Source organism: Zingiber officinale, chromosome 3B, assembly GCF_018446385.1.
Source record: "Zingiber officinale cultivar Zhangliang chromosome 3B, Zo_v1.1, whole genome shotgun sequence".
In the NCBI taxonomy this organism is placed as follows: Eukaryota; Viridiplantae; Streptophyta; class Magnoliopsida; order Zingiberales; family Zingiberaceae; genus Zingiber; species Zingiber officinale.
Genome location: NC_055991.1, coordinates 118,323,812 through 118,344,449, shown reverse-complemented (window position 1 = coordinate 118,344,449; position 20,638 = coordinate 118,323,812). Strand labels below are relative to the sequence as shown.

The 20,638-nt window shown below is 36.0% G+C and overlaps 3 protein-coding genes across 7 annotated transcripts; 1 reads left to right on the top strand and 2 right to left on the bottom strand.

Annotated features, from left to right (window-relative positions):
- Positions 1-772: 772 nt before the first annotated feature.
- Positions 773-7,866, bottom strand: LOC121967410 (clathrin interactor EPSIN 2-like). Of its 4 annotated transcripts, none has more exons than XM_042517610.1 (14): positions 7,649-7,866; positions 6,391-6,491; positions 6,170-6,221; positions 5,885-5,964; positions 5,732-5,810; positions 5,499-5,582; positions 5,248-5,393; positions 4,814-5,170; positions 4,558-4,599; positions 4,368-4,463; positions 3,757-3,989; positions 3,039-3,169; positions 1,631-2,252; positions 773-1,359 (listed from the first exon to the last, which is right to left on the bottom strand). In XM_042517610.1, exons 2-14 carry the CDS (start codon positions 6,423-6,425, stop codon positions 959-961), a joined length of 2,358 nt encoding a protein of 785 aa, XP_042373544.1. In that variant the 5' UTR covers positions 6,426-6,491; positions 7,649-7,866; the 3' UTR covers positions 773-958. The 4 variants fall into 4 exon arrangements, with proteins under 4 accessions (XP_042373544.1, XP_042373543.1, XP_042373542.1 ...); XM_042517609.1 differs by having other exon boundaries at positions 3,039-3,217; positions 4,558-4,596; XM_042517608.1 differs by having other exon boundaries at positions 3,039-3,217; positions 7,649-7,865.
- Positions 7,867-9,596: 1,730 nt separating this feature from the next.
- On the top strand, positions 9,597-11,399 carry LOC121967409 (transcription factor MYB30-like). 2 transcript variants are annotated; one of them, XM_042517606.1, is made up of 4 exons: positions 9,597-9,789; positions 9,881-10,052; positions 10,236-10,365; positions 10,653-11,399. In XM_042517606.1, exons 2-4 carry the CDS (start codon positions 9,920-9,922, stop codon positions 11,158-11,160), a joined length of 771 nt encoding a protein of 256 aa, XP_042373540.1. In that variant the 5' UTR covers positions 9,597-9,789; positions 9,881-9,919; the 3' UTR covers positions 11,161-11,399. The 2 variants fall into 2 exon arrangements, with proteins under 2 accessions (XP_042373540.1, XP_042373539.1); XM_042517605.1 differs by having other exon boundaries at positions 9,597-10,052.
- A 1,535-nt stretch (positions 11,400-12,934) lies between these two features.
- Positions 12,935-16,603, bottom strand: LOC121967408 (NADH dehydrogenase [ubiquinone] 1 alpha subcomplex subunit 13-B-like). Its single transcript, XM_042517604.1, has 3 exons — positions 16,301-16,603; positions 13,539-13,610; positions 12,935-13,310 (listed from the first exon to the last, which is right to left on the bottom strand). Exons 1-3 carry the CDS (start codon positions 16,513-16,515, stop codon positions 13,166-13,168), a joined length of 432 nt encoding a protein of 143 aa, XP_042373538.1. The 5' UTR covers positions 16,516-16,603; the 3' UTR covers positions 12,935-13,165.
- Between the last annotated feature and the right edge of the window lie 4,035 nt (positions 16,604-20,638).

Genomic DNA, 20,638 nt, shown 5'->3' with positions numbered 1-20,638 from the left:
TAGTAATTAGCTTCTACACATTGTAGAAGATATATACTAATTTTTACCTGATCGGTCGTAATTAAATAATATTTATTAAAAATATAGTGAGTGTCATGGAATCTCCATCATTAACTTATTAAAATATTATTTTAATCAAATTATCACTCAAAAATAAAATCAAAATATACAAAATCATAATTGTAGAAATTAATTACTCCAACGTGTAAAAACTTAACAACTAATTTCTACCATTGTAAAAGTTAATTGTTAATTTCTATACAATTGAATGATAAAATAATATAAGAATATTTTAGACGATTCATGTTAAATGATTGACTTTTTTTTGCCCTATAATCGTTTGAAAGAAAGGAGTTTAATGAGAATGTGATATGTTTAGATGCTTAAAACAAGTTATCCTCTCCGCCATGACTTTTAGCATGTTTTATGTCCCTCGCTGTGTGAAAGTGACATTTTGATATTTTTTTAATAATTAAAATAATAAGACAAAATTTTCAATGTAAATTTCATATTTATCGAAACTAATTCGTGCATGATGTTTTCAGCCACTTAATAATTCTATTTTTCATATAATTACAGGAATATATGGAAAGAATTATATTCTTAAAATTTTAAAATCATTTATAATTTTTAATATAAAATACTAAAAAAATCATTGAAACACAGACAAAATAATAAAAACAAACAAACAAATCAAGAATCTAAAGATGCAAACTCAACTAAAGCAGGATTTCTAAAATAATTCTTTAAGCTAAAGAATTTGCAAAAAAAATAGGGATAACAAACTGAGACTCGTATCACACCAACAAACAGCAGCTACAGGGGCGACGCAAGAGTCATGTACAAGATCATATATGTTATGTTTGTGCCCTCTCAATCAAAATTCACCAGAGAATCAACAAATAAAATACAACGTATAGAACTCTGGAAGTCAGATACAAAGACTGGAGTTGTTCCTTTACCTGTATCCTCTTCCATATGGTTGCTGAGAACCATAATTTCCCATGTTCATCATGGGGTTGTATCCCACACCAGGAGCTCCCATGGCAGGATGGGAAGGCATTCCCTGGTTCATTCCCATGTTCGTGCCCATCATCATCCCCATGGGTCGACTGTAGCCTCCCATCCCCATCCCCCTTCCCATAGCGCCACCGCCCAGTCCCATGCCCATGCCGGAATTCATAGGGGCTGAGAGAGCACTTGCACCGGTTCGTCCAATGCCAGAACCAGATCCCATAGCTTTGCCCATGGTGGTGATAGACGTTGGAGCAGTAGAAAGCTTCTTCTCTTCTTTCCATTTGTCTTTACGGTTTATAGAATCAAAGTCTACACCAATATCTGCATGAGGATTGATTTTGGCTGCAAAAAAAAACGATCAAAGATATATGAGGCACAACAAATGCTTCCAAATATGGTTGCAGTATGTAAGAATCCAGATGCATTATGTAAATATTAAAATGTCAATATGAGCGTGACTAAGTGGTCCGTTTGCACTTTGCCATTAATATTTCAAGAAAATTTATAAAATTAATAATGGTTAAACTTATCACATGATGAAAACTAAGTGCATTTGAAAAAGAAGAGCAAAAAACATATTAAACAAACATAGATTAAAAGATTGACAACTTACATCCAGATATATTCAGATTGACTAATCCTCTACTTAATGTGTCAGCCCAGACTGTTGATTTTGTTTCGAATTTGTCCTTCGATGGAGAAGAATTTACAGCCTTGACTTCTATATTGATCGGGGCCTGCAAGCCAGCCTGTGGAAGAAGGTTCAACTGGTTGGTCTGTGTGTTTACAGGAGTGGCAGAGTGAATACTCTGTGTAGTAGTTGGCATTGCCCATGATGCAAAAGGGCCTGGAGAAGCAGACGGTTGAAAGAGGCTGCCCTGTACATTACTCGGAGCAACAGGTTGAGACTCCTGCATAGGAATAAAGGTCGCTGCTCCTATTTGCGAGCCAAACAAACTTTGTACATCATTACTTAGATGAGTTGTGGGCACTTGGGCAGTCAAAGTTGCAGAACTTGCAAAAGAGATTTGTTGACCATTCGATACAGGATTGGAACCATCAAAATCAAAGTTGGTTGTTGTCTCTAAATTGGATGCTGTAGGTGCGAGAGTTTCAGCACCTCCTATTGAAATTGAAGAATTAAAAGATGGGCCTGGTGCAAAACTATGTTGCTGGCTAGTGATACTTTCTTGAGTAGCTTTGAAGGGTGCATCGCCAAAAGGATCTCCACCAGACTGGAAAAAAAGGCCATAAGACAGATCCGCTTATTCAAGAACAAAAAAGTGCGGAAGGAGACTGCAACAACAGTTTAGTGCTAACAAGCAAAAAATTATGATATTTACAGCAACAGGGGTTAAGGATCTTACAGTTCAAACAAACCTAAAATATCAAATAACAACTAAAATCAGAATTTGGCAATTTACCTTACAAGCCTACAATCCAATCCTATGTTTGCTTACATTTCCTAGTAGAATCTCAATCCCAACAACCTTGAATAGATAGAATATACATTTGTTCAAATTCAATATTATTAAAACTGACATTTAATTTTCATGCCATATTTTAAAAAAAAAAAAAATCTTCTTCATATATTTAGTTTTTTTTAACTCTCAAGTACAAAAATCTATTTTTTTTATTATTATCATCTAGTTTATAATTATCATTCATCATAAAAGAAGCTGCCACCTATTAGATAAAGATGGGAACACATGAATATGCACTATTAGAGTAATTTTAGTTTATTCATGATATGATTGAAATGATAGGCGATTAAAATATTTATTTATTTTATATAGTTCTATAATCCTGTTAAGTAATTATGAAATCTGACAATGGGACCTCTTCCTATTCCTAGGTAGGTAGGATCTAGATCCTGAGTCAGACTTCACAGAATAATCTGGTGGAAGACCACCAGGATGACACTAATTAAGAATTGGTGAGTTTAAATGTTTTACAAACTTTATGCTATAATATGCTAGAATTGGTGGGTTAATATCAAGACAACCATTGATTGTGCATACCTGATTAAGTCCAGCAGATGCTGATGAGTTGGCAGCAAAACCTGAATTTTCAGAAAGATCTGTCTCGAGTCCAGTGTCTGTCATAGACACTGGCACCAAAGCAAGTGAATAAATCGGATCTGATACTGGAGCTGATCCAAAAAAGTTTGTCTCAAGACTAGTAGCAGCAGGTGAAGCAGCTGAATAGCAGAATTAACCAAGTCGTCATTGCTTATTGCAGATGAAAAACTCTGTTACACGCGCGTGCACACATACATAGGGGAAGAGTCCAAGTTTACTTGTTTATTGATTTCAAACTAATAATGTACCCTACCTTACGCTAACTTTAATTAGGTTGAATTGCCTATGACTAACTGCTTAAATTATCATAAAATTCAGGATTTATATTTTTGTGCGTTAAGCAAAGGGATTGTTGAGTAATTTTGGAACAATAGGATCTATTATTGGGTTAAAGTGGATCATGTGGAATTCTTTGAAACATTCTAGGGGTAAAACCAAATTCTCAATAGAATTAAATACCACATGGTGGAAAAAATACTGCTAACTGCTCAATCAGATGTAGTGAACAAAGACAAAATTAAACTCTGAACATTACCTAATGTGTCTTTTATAAATTTGAAAACTTTGATTCAGATATTTTAGGTTCCAGTTGTGGAGGTGAAGACTAGAAATGCAAGTGCTATTCCTACACTGAGAAAAAGCCATAATATGTAAATACCTGATACAGAGCCACGTGGATCAAACTCATCAAAACCATTGCTCACTATGTTGTTGGTTTGTGCGGACACACCAGATGGAGCATTACCTACACCATGGTTTGCACTTTTTACTGAAGAGCTTGCTGCTGGTGCAAAAGATGAATCCTGGTTAACAGTTTCCCGAGGAAAGCTTGATGCAGGTGCAGAGAGAGAACTTGATGATGGTACAGCTGCTTTAACTTCCCTTGAATTTCTACAAGAAGAGTTGCTTTCAGAAAAAGAGATTGTCCACCAAAAAAAGGTAATAGAATGTATGTACAGACATAGGCATCTAATATTTGAATATAATTAGGTGAAGTTTTAATAAATGATAAAATGAGAGAAAATAGGATTGAGATAATATGGGCATGTTAAAAACGGACAATAAATTCTAAATTCTACAGATAAAAGAGTAGATTTATTGGAATGGAAGGCATAAGGGATAGAGGAAGAATGAAGAAACAATAGTCAAAAACGATTTTAAATTTGAATATAATGAGTGATATTGCATAGTATAGAACTCATAGGCGGGATGAGATTTGCATAGACGACTCCAAATAAGTAGCGAGAAACATGATAATGATAGACATACCTATCTTCTTGCAAATGGCTATGTGCATCTCTCATCGCATCTTCATAGCTTGGTGGTGCACCAATACTCTGCTCCGGAAGACTGGAGTCCAGCTGCCTGTGATTTTAGTATTCATTGATCAAGGTGTGAGCAACAGTTAAATAATATGGTCTATAGTCTCAAAAACACCAAAGACATTCAAACTCTCTACCTATCATCCCGAGGAAGATCATCAATTCTGCCACCGCCACTTCTACATCAAAATCAGAGCATATCATATAGAATGCTTTGCAGAAAAAATTAACAGGATGGTAGAAGTGACAGATGCTGACCAACTAGTAAAACATTAATTTAGAATGACACGATTAAAAATTTGAAAGTTTTTCTGCTTCACAAGAAGCAATACTAAACAACCTTCAAGCTTGGCAAAAGAAAAACAAATATCATTGAGGTAAGGACTAAATCACCTAATTGAGCGATCATCATCATCAAAGGAGCGGCCTCTACCTAAGCTGGTATTTTTTGAACCATACTGATAATCATCATTTCCCTGCACTCCTCTATTCTCATCATCCCTATAATCATCTTTACCATAACGTTCATCAGAATACCTGCCATAACGATCTCCCTCTCGACAATATGGGTCACTAGCTCTTCCACTTTTGTCTTCGTCTCTATATCCCCATTCTCTTTCTTTTCCATTACCATACTGATCATCATCTCTACTTCCATAGCGACTTTCATAACGTTCATCATCATAACGGTCACCATAATGTCCAGGACTTGGATATGAACCAGGCCTACTAGAAAATGTACTTCGAAACCTATGCAAAAAAAAAAAGACACATTTAATAGGCAAAGTGAATCATGTCAGCATTGTTCCAAAATTCAGATAGCATACTTGTCCCGGTTAGCAGCAGCTTTCTGCCTAGCTTCCTGTATCCTTTCTTTATCATTCACTAGAGCTACAAGAGCTTGAGATTTTCTTCTGACATTGTTTCCCTGGTCTCTTCCACTTGAATCAATATATTGGAAATCAGATAAAGTCTGAAAGACATGCACTATTTCCAGTTATACAAATACAAAGTAAAACAAACAGAGAAAAATAGGCACATGTTGATGCACCATCAGCGAGAAGAAATATTATAGTACCGATATCTGGTATGTATGCTCCTTTATATCATCAATCACTCGCTCAGATCCATGTGCAACTAGGTAGTCAAGAACAGTCAGCGCCTAAAGCTCAACAATTGAGTATATTAGTCGAATTGTTTCTATAAGACTAAATTCAATGTAATACACAACATAATGAAGCTACTAGCAATTGTAAATATTCACAATAAATGCATAGGATCGAATAGTATACAAAAAAGTGTGAGAAGCACCTTGTAGACATGACGCCAGTTTTTTCCAGTATCATTGATCCTCTTCCATATTGCATTCATTATCATCTGGCATTCATGACTGTACAGGATAACATATGAGATTCCAGAAAACAAAATTGTAAGAATAAGCATGGGAAGGGATAAAATACATACGAGTTCCTGGTTGCTTGTGCAATATCTGCCAGAAGTGATCCATGGGGTCCCCAGGGTTCATTGCTGGTCGCATCAAGAATCTAAAGTCCAAAGAAAATATAAAAAATACATGAATATGCCCAATTTAAGCTGGTTCAAATTAAAATTATTCTATTTCAGATGCTATTTTTGAGCTTATATATATTTTTATTTTCAATTGCCATCCTCATTTTAAGATGGTATTCTCGTAAGTTTCTCAATTTACAAGAATTCAAGTAGAAATGTTTTAAGTGTCATATAACTCACCTTCTGCTCTATTCTAGGAACCTTCAAGACTTTCTTGTTTACCTCCCTTTTCCTAGAGCACAGGAAAAGTGCAACAGGTCAGTTAAGTGACTTGACTAATAGAAATAGAAAGGAGGATGTATCAAACACGCAAAGCATTCCAATAGATATATTTGATAACATAGTCAAAAGTATTTAACTTCAAGTTATAGGCAAGAGTTGCAAGATTACAAAAATCTTACAGATCGCGAACAGTTTGATCAAAAGCTTTCTTCATGATCCTTACAGATTGAGAGTACTTCGTCTTACAGCAACCTTAATCTGATACTTCCTCAATAACCAACTGCCAGAACAATGGAAACAGGTTAGTCTTTTAATTCACAATAAAGGTCATAGAATAATAAGCAAATAGAAAGAATATACACAAAATATGTTGTTGCAAAGAAAAAACTACATAAACAACTGACATGGCATTGGTAGATTATGTCAGGGAGAAAAAAGATACAACCACAGTTGGAAATTAATTTAATAACAAGCCTAAATTAGATCAATTTGCCTAAGTTCAAGAAGAATGCCGAATATGCCAACAGGAAAATGAACTAACTCAAAGTTTGAAAAGACAGTTTTGGCATAAAAGTTACACCTAGGCCCTACTGTGATAGTTTATGCACTACATAAGTAGGTTTTAGCTACCAGTATTGAAGATAGATGGTTTCAGAAACAGGAAAGTTTTTCCATTACATGCAATGAGATATTGTAAACGTCAAACTGCATCAAATTTCATACCAATCAAGGGAAAGGCCGCATATAATCAAATAGACAATAAACGGGGGAATGAATTCCAAGGGTCTAGTTAATTAATTCCAAAGCAAAGAGACTTCAAGATAAATAACCAGATACGCTCTAATCTCAAGCACGAGTGTGATTTGCTAGGTTACCTATAGGCAAATAAGCAATCAACCAACATCCAGTACTAGGCAATAGAAATAGCCTCAAAATAAATAAATAAATAAATACATTAAAAAAACTGATAGATTCACATGTAAAAACAACATATGCAAAGCAAGAAAACGGTGGATAAGGATAAATTTGAAGAAATTATCTTTCCTAAGATCCAACTCGTCCATAAGAATAACAGCAAATAAGAAAAGCCGACAAAATCAGTGCGCCTTAGATTTTACTTACAGTTCGATACCGTTCGAGCTCAAATTTATTATAGATCGCACCGGATCCAGTTAAATGCCAAATCCAATTGTATAAAGAAAATGACAAAATGATTTTTTTTTAAAAAAAAAAAAAGAAAACTGGAATGAAAAATCAACTGTAGATGCATTAGCTAGTATTTTCTACACAAAAATGAAACCTTTTGCCTCAATATTTAACTCCCTTAACACGTAATCAGGAATATAAACCAACGAACACATTGAGTCGAATAAAAATTACAAGAAAATCAAGTAAACGAAGGCAAAAGGGAAGAGAACAAGAGCGCATCTAGCGAACCTGAGTATGAGATGGTCTAGGCTGCCCAGATCGATCCGAGAAGCGAGGGAACAGATCCACGGGTTGTGGAAGGAGATCGCGGCAAGTAAAAGAGGTAGATCTGTTGTTTAACTACGATTCGACGAGAAATTTAGGGTTTCGCTTTCTCCCGTTCTGCGTTCGGGAACGAGATGGTCGGAGAGAAAGGAACGAAGCGAAACGGAGAGAAAAACAATGGAATAAATAAAGGTACGAAATAATTCCAGGAGAGAGACAGAGAGACGTTGACCGGCAACTGCCGGTTTCCGACTGCGATTCCCCCTCATTAATTTTGTTCTTAATTAATCCTTCCTTAATTTTTTTGTCACATTTTCCACTTAAAAAATGGAGAATTTAGGAGAAAATAAAACCAAATTAAATCAAATTATATATAATATATTAAATTAATATATAGGGAAATGTAATAAATAATTCGATGTATTTTAGCGTTGCATTTTCAAAATTTTATTTTAAAAAATAGAGCAAAATAATAATTTGGTTAATTCAATTTGGTGACCTAATGATAAAGACAAGTTTCATAATTAGATAGAGAAAGATTAAAACACTAGATCTAACAATATTTCAACCACAAATATTATTATTTAAAAAATATTTAAAAGGCCGCCATACTATTTTTTATCTCTAAATATTTTTATTCTAATATAATAATAATAATAATAATAATAATAATAATAATAATTTTGTTTAGAAAAATAATCCTTTAATTTAGTAAATCTGGTTTTAGTTAAATAACATTGATTACATTTTTTTTGCTAAAACTAATACAGTATATAACAATTTGGATAAAAATAATTATAATTAAAATAATTTTGATAAATTAAAATAAATTATAAATATTTTTTAATAGAAGATCTTTTCAAATATTTAACGAAAATAAGATAAGAGGTGGCCTTTGTATTATCACACTATCCAGCTGTCGGCACTATTTTTAAAGCACATATTTTATTCAAGAAAATGTGAATATTAATTACCAAAAATATATTTATAGGGTTTGTTGATGGTTGGTGGATTAATGCCTGGAGTCTGAGTCTAGCTGTCACTGGAATGATAATAGTTTTTAAAATTAATTATTAAGTTCAACTTAAATAGCGAGATGGGCTGAGTCTGGGCCTAGATCAGCCCAGTAGAGGCCCAATCAGATATCATTTTAGTTTCTAAAAACACTAAAGAATATGATAAGACCATAAATATAGATATCTAGCATATCACTAGGGATGTTGCTTTGAGTGAAAGATTAGGTTGCCTTAGTACATTAACGAATAAATTTTTTTTAATAGATGATGGCTCATTCTTTACGTTTTTTGATTTATTTTGGTGGTCGATAAAATTTTTTTTAATGAAGTCGAATCAATGAGTCTCATAATTAATTGATGTAAGCTAGACAATTAAAAAAATTAAAATACAATGTAATTTCTAACGGCCAAAATTGTTATTCATGGACAATCCAAAAGTTAACTTCCTACTTATAAATCTTGATATTTTAATTTGAAATTGGTCCAAAAGTAGGGTGTATTGGTCCAAGAATGACTAATCAAGCATGGATTTTCAAAAAGTCACAATCATTTCACTTTCTCTTTTTATCTTTGAACTAGAACTAGATGTAACCTTTTTACATTAGAAGGACTAATTAAGCATAGATAATTCAAAAGGGTTAATTAACTTTTTGTTTAACTAATTAAGCAAGGATCTTAATCTTTCAAAAAGAGATGCTTTACCTTTAACAATAAAGATTAAGTATGTACATTTGACATTTCCAAAGAGGAAATAAAGTAAAAAAAAAATGAATTATGAAACAATTGTATAAAAGAAATAATATTCTAAATTATTTTTTATGACCAACTATATATATAAAAAAATAAACAAAATAAATATTCCCCTCAAAGAAATCTCTGTTAAATTCCCTGCAAATTTCCTCTGAAACACACCTCAACCTCCTCTCCTCCTTCCCACGCTGCAGTCATTCTCCACTACTACAAACCAAAGGCTCCTTGTCAATGGAGTGACCTCAATGCCGTCTTGACCAATCTACAATTCTCCACTCAAGCCATGCACACGACCAATCCAAAGGCTTCACAATATTTTTTAAAATGACGGAGATCAGAGTACCAACAATCTGTCCTTCCTCGAACTTGCTTCTGCCGTTTATGTATATATATACACAGGATATCCCTTCTCTGTTATTGAAATTTGCAGTAAGGAACGGCTTGTTTGTTGTTTCCTGCGACCTGCATCATGGTGAGAGCTCCTTGTTGCTCAAACATGGGCTTGAAGAAGGGACCGTGGACGACGGAGGAAGACCGGCTGCTGATTTCTTACGTAGAGAAGCATGGCCATGAGAACTGGAGAGCTCTGCCTAAACAAGCTGGTACTTGTTCTTTTATATGCCTTCTGTTTGCTTGTTCTTATGTCTCTGAGATTAACAAAAGAAAACATTTTAGTTTCAGTTTGTTTGCTAAACTCAAATTGGTTCTGAATCTGAAGCTAATGCATTTTCTGGCATGAAAGCATTTCAGTTTCAGTTGGTTTGATGATATATGATTGACTTCAGGATTGTTGAGGTGCGGGAAGAGTTGCCGGCTTCGGTGGACTAATTATCTCCGACCGGGCATTAAGAGAGGCAACTATACCATGGAGGAAGAAGAGACCATAATAAACTTGCATGAGACTCTCGGCAATAGGTGAGGTTTAGTTCAATGTTTTCGATAAATATAGGGTTCGAGTTCTAGTTGATGTTCTATGTAGGATAAGATTCATATAGCCGACCTCAATTAGTAGGACAAATATTGCTTGGCAAACAAAAGAAGTTCTAGAAAGTTGAAGGTGAATGTGATATATTGGTGTTTTGTGATGAAGTTTTGATCAAACAGTTTGAAGTAGAGTAGTATGACAGTGAAAGCATCCTAAAGATTCTTTCTTGGATTTGATCAGGTACTATGAGTATGAAATTCTGTTGTTTTGTTGTCAGGTGGTCAGAAATAGCATCTAAGCTACCCGGTCGAACCGACAACGAGATCAAGAATGTATGGCACACTCACTTGAAGAAGCGAATCAAACCGACCCAAACAGTGCAGGATTCTCCGCGAAAGTGCCAAATTGACACACCCAAATTTGGCTCAAAGGCTAAGGCCATCGACCGCAAAGCAACGAGGAAGCCAAAGTTGGATTGCCCGAGCCACGGCCCTCCGTCCCCAAGTCAGTCCTTGAGTGAGACCTTGACCAACCCTTGCACCAATTCCTCTAACAAGATGTGTGAAACTAGCAATGAAGATATCAAAGAAGCTATCGTTACTCCGTATGAGCTTTCCGATATCGATGATAATATGTGGTCAGATGCATTCTTCGCCGACTATGACACCTCTTGGGATGATTCCTTGGCATCATTTTGTTCATTCAGTGGCAAAGAAGATGGAATAGATTTTTGGATGCAGGTGTTCATGGAGGCAGGGGACTTTGAGGAATTGCCGGAAATCTGAAAAACATTAACCTATAATTCAGTCAGATCTTTTGCGATAGCAAGGTTAGGAATCGATTATCTTAAGACGGCATGAGTGAGAAAGGAAGATTGCACGAGATCATGCTAGCTAACATTTTGTATGTAACCATTTGAAACAATAGTCATTGGTCATATACAAGTTTATACTAAATGTTGTGTTTAAAGCACTTTTTTGAGCTTGTAACGAGTTACTTATTAACTAGAGAGAATTTTTCTTCATCCATTTTGTTGTTTATCATTTTCTTCTTATGTTGGTCAAAATGAACAATAACTCGTCAAAATTATGGTATTAACACATGATTTCATCGCGAACCAAAGATCATGTGTTTCAAATAAACACACATCAACACAATGAATCGTATCTAGGACACTCATTATCTTAAAAAATTATGATATGTGGCACATGATCTCAATCTTGGATCAACAACTATTAGCACATGACCCTAAATATACAAGCAAACATACACTAACTAAAGTTAATGTATCATACTAAAACAATCACAATATTTACTAAATTAATTATTGCGTTTCAAACATGAAGTTCATGTGTTAATAATCCCAATCAATCACATTTCAAGCCTATATCCACAAAAATTAATGGACAATACCTAATTAAGTATGCTAAATCTCAAACTTATGCTCTTCTGATCCACTCATTAGATTCGGTGTTTCACTTCCACTTTGATGCGTCATTTTGTTCAAAAAATACTAGTTCCTTTTACGGATTGCATCCTTAGACTCATAAACCCTAAACTCGATCGTGATCCCGCATTTTGTTTTAGGCACATGATTCTAATGCATGATCAATGATTCCTGCTATACTATATGTTTTCACACATAGAAAAGCTATTAGGTTGCGCTTATTAATCATATCAACTTTTGAAAGTATAGATGAATTTAGCTAAAGTAACTGAAAAGGCTCTTCTCTCTAAAGCAAAGATTTAGAGGATCCAAAAATATTGTAGTTTTATGAGATGAGTGGATTAGAGGCTCTTTTAACCATCATAATATAAATAGTTTATGATTAATCAATTGTTTAGGGCTGCTAAAAAATTGACACATGACTGAAAGAATGTAAACCCTAAAAAGTTTTATGAACAAACAAGTCCTCATCCAAAAAGAAAAGTTGGAAAAAAAAATGGCACGAGGGAATATAATTACATAGCAATGGAATGAATATAGTTTGTCTTTAGATAAGAAGAGATAAACCTCAACTTAAATAGGTGACGATGGCATGTGGGTTTATTAGGTTTTGCATGACAAAGAGTTAAAAAGTAGATTTAGTTTTATTCCTTTGAAAAAAAATAAAAGTTGAAATAAATTGATATAAATATATATCATTATTATATCATTTTCAAACTACAACATCATCTCATTGCTCTCGGGGCTAGTGGTAAAAGATCTTCCTAATTTCTTATTAAAGATAGAGTTACAATTTTAACAAATTAATAGATAAATTTTATCTTAAAAATAGTAGGCTGATGGATCCATAAGTGCTATAATTTATTTTAATGATTAATGAAATATTTTTGTAAGACTAGACGGATCCCCTCCAGAATTTAGAAAATACCAACTAAAAAATATACGAAATACCTAATATCAACTTAAAAAAAATAAAAATTATAAAAAGAACCGCATCTTATCAATCTACAGAGAACTTTGAAGGTTTCTGTAAAACTACAATATTTTCTAAAGAGAAAAAAAGCCCTGAAATTATAATTTGCATCATCTCATGATTCATCATCAGCTAACACTTGAACAAGCAAAGGTTCACTTAGTTAAGTTTATGAACCCTGAAATCTTATTCACTTGGTTTGTAAACCAAGATGTTTAATTCCAAAAGGATTGTAGGATTATGACCAGCAAATGTTATAGCCAAAACACAAAATTAGGTGACTTTTCATCACTACACGATTCAAATAGCAGAAGGTGAAGATCAATGTTCATAGTGCTGAATGCCCCAAATTCGGAGGATTCTGACTATATCACCATACATCTGGTCGCAGCTCACTGGTTGCTGGAGGCATCCACTTTCCTGAGTTGTAGACACTCTCTCCTACCTTCCATCCAGGAACATCTTTCATGATCCTAGCTTCCTCTTCTAAATATTTCTTCCATTCCTTGACAAACCTACAAGGAAGTGTACAATGCTTGAGAAAAACATTAAAGGGAAGGTAGTGGATGCATAATCATCACTGTCTTTATCCCATCATGTTTATCCCAACTATTTAAGAGTGACCACATGAATATTATCTTCCATAAATAAGCTTATATTACTAGTGGTTTACTGTTTATGGAAAAGGTGAAATGTACATCAGAAATTTAGAATGAAGTTAGTAGCAATGATATTTTATTTACCGTTCATCTTCTTCAGCTTGAAGCACTGGCACTAATGCTCTACGAGCAGCATATTTCTCTTCCTTCAAAGCACTGGTTCCAATCACAAAAGCATATTTAGAAAAATGTTCTTTGGCACAAACAACATAACATTCTCCAAATTAATGGAAAAGGTTTGATTGAGACTGAGAATGAAGAAAATAGACAGTAGAAGTAAACCAGAAAGGAGGAAAGTGTATAAATAGTACAATAAATCACTATTAAACAAATTTTTATTGAATAAAAAGTAAAACATGCAAAGATGATATGGAGAAATGAGTGGTAACTCTGTAAGAAAGTTCTGGCAATGGCCACGCATTGCTCGATCCATAAAACCCAAAACATGAATTTCTTGGAGTCACATCAACTTAGCAGGCACGTTTCCACTTGAGGAAGACTCATCTTGTATTAGCAGTTGAAAAAACTCCATTCAGCAAAAAGATTAGAGATCCTAGAGCATACTTAAAATCATCCCCATGGATTTCACTCTTATTAGAATGAATTGGATGTCTAATAGGTATTTTCACTTCAATTCATGCAAAACACAAGACATACAACCAAACCTCTCAGCTTCCATTTTCAGCAATTCAAGTGCCAGTAAAATGATGCATGCTAGTAACTAAAAGAACTCAACAAAGTTAGATATTTTAGATTGCTAGTTGTAGCCTAAACATTACCATAAAAAAGTAAAACTTTGGGATCGGGGTCTCGGATGCTATTTTAAAAGCCATCATGGAATTGATAACCTCTTCTTGAAACATAAATATGGCGACTATATACAAGTTTGTAAGAGGAACGTTATAATTAAATTTTGCAAATAAAACAAGGTATTAGGTAACTGCAATAAGGAAATAAATAGATGGAAGCTGTATTCAGAGTAAAACATAGGCAAAGTTGTATTAAAATTTGTAAGCAGAAGATGCCCCAGTGACAAGCATTACAAACATGACAAAAGATTAATCAATCATGTTAAACAAGAGCCTATATAGAGAAAGTAATGCCAAATGGATGAGCATCTTTATTAAAAAAAATTAGGAAAGGTTAATCTTTGGATTCACACAGAAAATTACTTAATGAAATACAATTCAAAATTGCAAGTGCCCTGATTTTGTAGAAAATAACTACAAAAACATGAATAGCAATGTCCACTAGCATTGCAGAACTCAAAAGCTAGAACCACATTGATATAACAGTTTAGTAAAAAGTACATATTAAATGTAAAACCACCACATACAATTCATCTGCTAAAAACATAGCCAGTTATTTCTTTTCTAGCACTAAATTAATTACATAAGTAATTAGTAGCAAACTAAAACCACAGCTGTATTTTAAGGAAAGAAATCATAGTTGTGTTAACCATACTTTATTAACACAATTAAGTTCATTCAGTCAACAATTTCGTTTTGGCAAATAACCAAACTTTACTATCAGTCATCATGTCCCTTAAATACAGAGTTTCTTAGTGTTAAAAAATACTTCTTCGAATTTCTCTTAAGCATTTCTTCCATTTAGTTATGAACCCCTTTCTCTGGGTGGTGATGGTTAGGAGGGTGTTTCCCATCATTTTACCTCTAGGAAGGGTTGAAAGATTACAAAATATTGGAAATTAATGATATTGCACCAATTCTCTAGGATTGTGTGTGCTGGTTAGGAGGGTGTTTCCCATCATTTTACCTCTAGGAAGGGTTGAAAGATTACAAAATATTGGAAATTAATGATATTGCGCCAATTCTCTAGGATTGTGTGTGCTTAATATAATGTGTCGAGGAAACTGTTTGAGACATATAGATACCATTGAGAAGCAGTAACTCCAAATCATCATTACCAGTATCACCCAGACCATTACAAGAATCATCTTTCTTTTGGGGAACACTTATGTGAGATCTCATCCTCCTTACTTTACAAGAATTAAAATTGAAGGGGCATACAAATATGGAGTTACACATAAACCTAATACATACTTTGTCAGTTAACAGATCTAGCACAAATGTTACATCGCCTCTCATCTAATCCACACTTTTATGTGTAACAAATGTAGCATTATGTTCTGATACTATTACATTTTCCATCTTCTTGTCTACACAGTCGATTTAAGGGATCAAACCTGCCATATCATCTCAATGTTAATATAATTGAGCAACTAGATAAATTATGATAGCCTAAACGAATTGATGAGAAAAACTAATGCATATCCAATCTAACTCTTAGTTTGATTAAATACTCAATTCTGGTAAATCATTGAGAAAATGTGCTAGGCTTAGCTGTCACATGGACAATGGAGAAATTAACGTGACCCAAATGAAATGTAAATTCTATTTGTAATCGAAGTTTGGGTAACGTTCATGCTTTTTTATGTTTAGGATAGATTCAGTAATCAGCCATGTAAAATTTGCAGCATGACTAAAGGATACATAAAGATTTTGCCAAAAGATCGATGCTTTGTACCAAAAAAAGGTTTTGATAAACATACAAACTGCTATGTAACGTGCCCACGTGAGGACAGATTCTTCAGTATAGAGTATCCAGCCAACAACTTATAGATAATGCTGTTGGAGTGAAATTTACAAGGCCCGTGGATATCTAATAATCAGGAAAAGTCATGTTTTTGTAGGAACAAAGATCCACCACGCCAATCTAGATTCATCACCATCGAATAAAATAAAATAATAAAACAAATTCGCAGATAATGCAGAATATAGGAGTTCTGAATTAGGAAAAGTTGGTTGGAGAAGAAGAAAACGAACCGGCGGATCTTATTCCCTTGCCCGACCTGGTAAAACCCCCAGGAGATGACGCCGAAGGCGGCGATGACGATGGCAGCGGCGCTGGGGCCTTTGCTGGGGATGCGACGGGCGTAGCGGACCGGGGCGAACCCGCCCGGAGGCGGCCCGTCCTGGAGCAGCGGCATCTCCCTCACGCTAGTCATCCCCGGCTTCTTCCTCACCTGTGCCTCCGTCATCGTTCTCCTGCCCGATCGTCGTTCTCCTCCGATCCCCTTTCCCTTTCTTGATCTACCACGAGAACGGATCGACCCAACTCAATGCGGCGGATTTGGGAAAAACATTATCACTTTGCCCCAATATTTATTTAATATTCACTTCACCTTGCAAATAATTTAAAATATTAAAATATCGCCTATGTTATTTAATTTTTCATTACACTTCAAGTTTTTTAATGAGAAAATGTTCTAAAAAATTTATTTTATTATCAAAATGCTTCTATCTGAGATCAAACCTATTTTATTATTTTAAATTATCATCTAATTTATTTAGTAGTATTTTAGAAGTATTTGGTATTAATTAAGCCTCAAGGGCATTTTAAAAGCCTGTAAATGCTAGATGTATTTCAAATGTCACCCAAGTAATATTATTCTCAAACCATCTTTCATCTTTGTAGGTTTAAAATGAAAACGTCTGAAAACTTTTGAGGATAAACTGATATTCACCTTGATCGTAAAAAGTTAAGTGAAATATTCGATAATCGACTGGGTAAAATGAAATTTGAGATCATCAAGATCCTATTTCTAGGTTCCAAAAGATATTTTTTGCATGAGGAGATTTTGCGTCCCTGAGAAGTGAGTATAAAAATATTGATCACCTAGATGTGTTTCTATAAGCTCTTCATAATTTATTTTATTTTAGTAGCAATTAAAAAATTTTCATAAGATTGAGTTCAACGTCTCATGATTAGTTGGTTTGAAGAGTCAAATACATTGATTTGGTGGTAAGGTGGGGTTCATTCGACAGGAGGTCAAAGTGGTCAACGTCCTGGGCAGGCGTCCGATTGGGCGGGCTACCTTCTTGGTCAGCAGGAAGAGTAACCGGTCTGACGCCCCGACAACTCAGTCAGACACCAGACTTCTGACGCTCATAAAGCTCAAGCAGGGAGAGACGAAGGCCGAGCGACCATCCCACTCGGTAGAACAATGGACACAACCTCGACTTGGCAGGCAGGGCTCCCTCGCCTGAGCTAGATAATAGATCACTGGCCGAGCGGACGCTCGACCCGGCCATTATGTCACCCGAACAACAGACTAACCGAGCGGCTCTCCCACTCGGCTCAATAACGGACAAAAGGAGCAGGTGGCGATATCTTCCTAGGGACCAGTGTTATCGGCAGGCGGCATGGTCGGCGGCATGGTCGGACAGAGAATCGTACGGTGGAAGCTTCCACTGTCGCGTCATGGATATGTTCGGGTTGTTAAGGTATGGCATCAAGCACGCTTTTCTAATACGTCCTTTCCAAGTATGCTTTGAGAAGCGTGCACGCCTTGGGAAGTGTGCACGCGCCTCTTGGTAGCCTTATATAAGGACCCCCAGGTTTCGACGGAGGTATGTTTTTACTACTATAGCTAGAGTCACGATGCTGCTCCTTTCCTCTCTACTTCATTTGCTTGCCGTCGGTAGCTGACTTGAGCGTCGGAGGGCCATCGCCGGGGAACCCCTCCCTGGTTCGGCACTAACGACTCTGTGGTTGCAGGCTTAGCTCGTCGGAGGTCCACGCCATCTTCAGTCGACATCCAACCAACGTGAGCACCACCTTCCCAGCGTCCGTCTACTCACACCCGGACAGGATCAAATTTGGCGTCGTATGTGGGAACGTGAGGAAGAGATCCTTTGTGAGAGGTTTACTCCACCGAGAAGAAGAAAGCTCTAGCCGAAGATTGCCAAGGATTGATCCACCGAAGGATCAAGGGCTCGTCCACCTCAAGGACACGCCGTGGAGTAGGAGCAAGCAATCTCCGAACCACGTTACATCGAGCTTGTTAACGATTTGGTATTCTTTCTTTATTGTTTTCATTAGTTAGTTGTATTTCCGCGTGTACACTAATCTTTTGAAGAGAAGAAAAGAAGTTGGGGGTGACCTAGCTATCCAACCCCCTTCTAGCCGGCCACCGATCCCTTACACGTATTGCTACAATGTAATGTCGTTCGCCCTAAACAATGTAGGAGCCACCTACCAGAGGCTGATGAACAAAGTATTCTGACGGTAGATTGACCGTAACATGGAGGTATATATCGACGACATATTAATTAAATCCCTCTGAGCTGCTGATCTCTGTGCAGATATCAAGGAGACCTGCCAGATCCTCCGAGCGTACGGAATCAAGTTAAATCCTCAGAAGTGTCTGTTCGGCGCGAAGAGTGGACGCTTCCTGGAATATATCGTAACCGAGCGGGGCATTGAGGCAAACCCCAGCAAGGTAAAAGCACTCCAAGATATGCCACCACCAAGAAACTTGAAGGAAGCTCGGCACCTCACCGGGCGGATAACAGCATTATCACGGTTCATCTCCGAGTCGTCTGACTGGAGCCTTCCTTTCTTCAATATCCTGCATCGAGCCACCAAGTTCCAATGGGATGAAGAGTGCGATCAGGCCTTCAAGGAACTTAAAGCATATCTGAACTCGCTACCTGTATTAGCCAAACCTACTGCTGGCGAACCGCTCTGGATCTATCTGTCTTCGACTTAGCACGTTGTCGGCTCGACGCTGGTTAGGCAGAACGATGAAGACCAGTCTGTGTACTTCTTGAGTCATATATTAAAGGATGTTAAATCTCGCAACACCGGTCTTGAAAAGCTCGCATTTGCATTAATACTTGTCACCCGAAGGCTCCGTCCTTACTTCCTCGCTCACACTATCATTGTGATGACCAACAACCCTTTGGGAAGAGTCTTGCTTAACCCAGAGACGTCCGATCGGTTGATTAAATGGACAACGGAGCTCAACGAGTTTGACATCCAATATCAACCCCGAACGACCATTAAGGCACAGTCCTTAGCAGATTTCGTCACGGAGGTACAAAACCCCGAGCCCGATTCAGTCTGGAATCGACGAAGGTATGTTTTTACTACTGTAGCTAGAGTCATGCTGCTGCTCCTTTCCTCTCTACTTCATTTGCTTGTCGTCGGTAGCTGACTTAAGCGTCGAAGGGCCATCGCCGGGTAACCCCTCACCAGCTCGGCACTAACGACTCTGTGGTTGCAGGCTTAGCTCGTCGGAGGTCCACACCATCTTCAATCGACATCCAGTTAACGTGAGCGCCACCTTTCCAGCGTCCATCTACTCACACCCGGACAGGATCATACATAATGTCAACAAAAAAAAAAAACTTTTAAGAAGTTTTAAAATACCGACCAACCATATTCAAATCCAATCTCAAACATCTGAATACCTCGAGATAAAGCACAAATGGTAAGGTAATAGTGGTGCCAACTAAAGCAACTGAGATCAATTTCCAATAAAGACATTTACTCGGCTTGATTCATTCCAGAAAATCCAATTATGATTGTTGGGCCATTTGACACTTCTCGAATTTACCCTATTATGATTGTTGGGCCATTTGATGCTTCTCGAATTTACCCTAATGACATGTGATAAATTTTTGTGAGACTAAATTGATGGATTCGGAGCACAGTGGAATACATAGATTAAAATTAATTTTTTTTCTATTGAATCATGGATCTCTTTGTGATACATATAGTTTTAAACAAAATAATATAAAAATATACCTCGAGTTCTCGATAGGCATGAATGATATCACAAACAAATAAGAGATCCACGTATGACTCCTCTAGCGGTATTCATGCGAATTAGATCACGAACTTGATATGATTCTTTAAGTGTTAGTATTTTGAATCGATAAAACCTTTTGGAAACCTTATCGATCCTTTTTGATGGAAGAAAAGAATAGTGAAAAAGAGCTCATCCATCCAACCTTTCTAAGGGTGACTATTTATAGCCTCTAAGGAAGATGAAGAGTTAAAGTCTCCATTAATTCTTCATTAAGTAGATTATGTCCTCCATTAATTAGAAAGATGGAGAGTTAAAGTCTCCATTAATTCTTCATTTAAGTAGAATTATGACTTCCATTAACTTTTTAAGAAAGATGAAGTGTCATGGCTCTTCAAATTTTTCAAGGATCATCATGATTATATCTATCCAAATTCTCTACTCCCTCTTCTTTGAATCAAATAAAACAATATTTGATTTTGACCCGTATTAACTTCTAATATTTTAGAATTAATTAATAATTCAATTAATTCTTGTTGATTAATTTTAGTATTCACTAAAATAATCA

Coding starts and splice junctions, on each gene's coding strand:
- LOC121967410 (XM_042517608.1), bottom strand. CDS start 6,425: ATGAAGAAAGCTTTTGATCAAACTGTTCGCGATCT. Junction 5,811..5,884: donor GCACAAGCAACCAGGAACTC/GTATGTATTTTA, acceptor TATCCTGTACAG/TCATGAATGCCAGATGATAA. Junction 2,253..3,038: donor CATCTGCTGGACTTAATCAG/GTATGCACAATC, acceptor CTTTTTTTCCAG/TCTGGTGGAGATCCTTTTGG.
- LOC121967409 (XM_042517606.1), top strand. CDS start 9,920: ATGGTGAGAGCTCCTTGTTGCTCAAACATGGGCTTGAAGAAGGGACCG. Junction 10,053..10,235: donor AGCTCTGCCTAAACAAGCTG/GTACTTGTTCTT, acceptor GATTGACTTCAG/GATTGTTGAGGTGCGGGAAG. Junction 10,366..10,652: donor CATGAGACTCTCGGCAATAG/GTGAGGTTTAGT, acceptor TTTTGTTGTCAG/GTGGTCAGAAATAGCATCTA.
- LOC121967408 (XM_042517604.1), bottom strand. CDS start 16,515: ATGACGGAGGCACAGGTGAGGAAGAAGCCGGGGATGACTAGCGTGAGG. Junction 13,611..16,300: donor CAAGGGAATAAGATCCGCCG/GTTCGTTTTCTT, acceptor GATTGGAACCAG/TGCTTTGAAGGAAGAGAAAT. Junction 13,311..13,538: donor CAAGCTGAAGAAGATGAACG/GTAAATAAAATA, acceptor ACTTCCTTGTAG/GTTTGTCAAGGAATGGAAGA.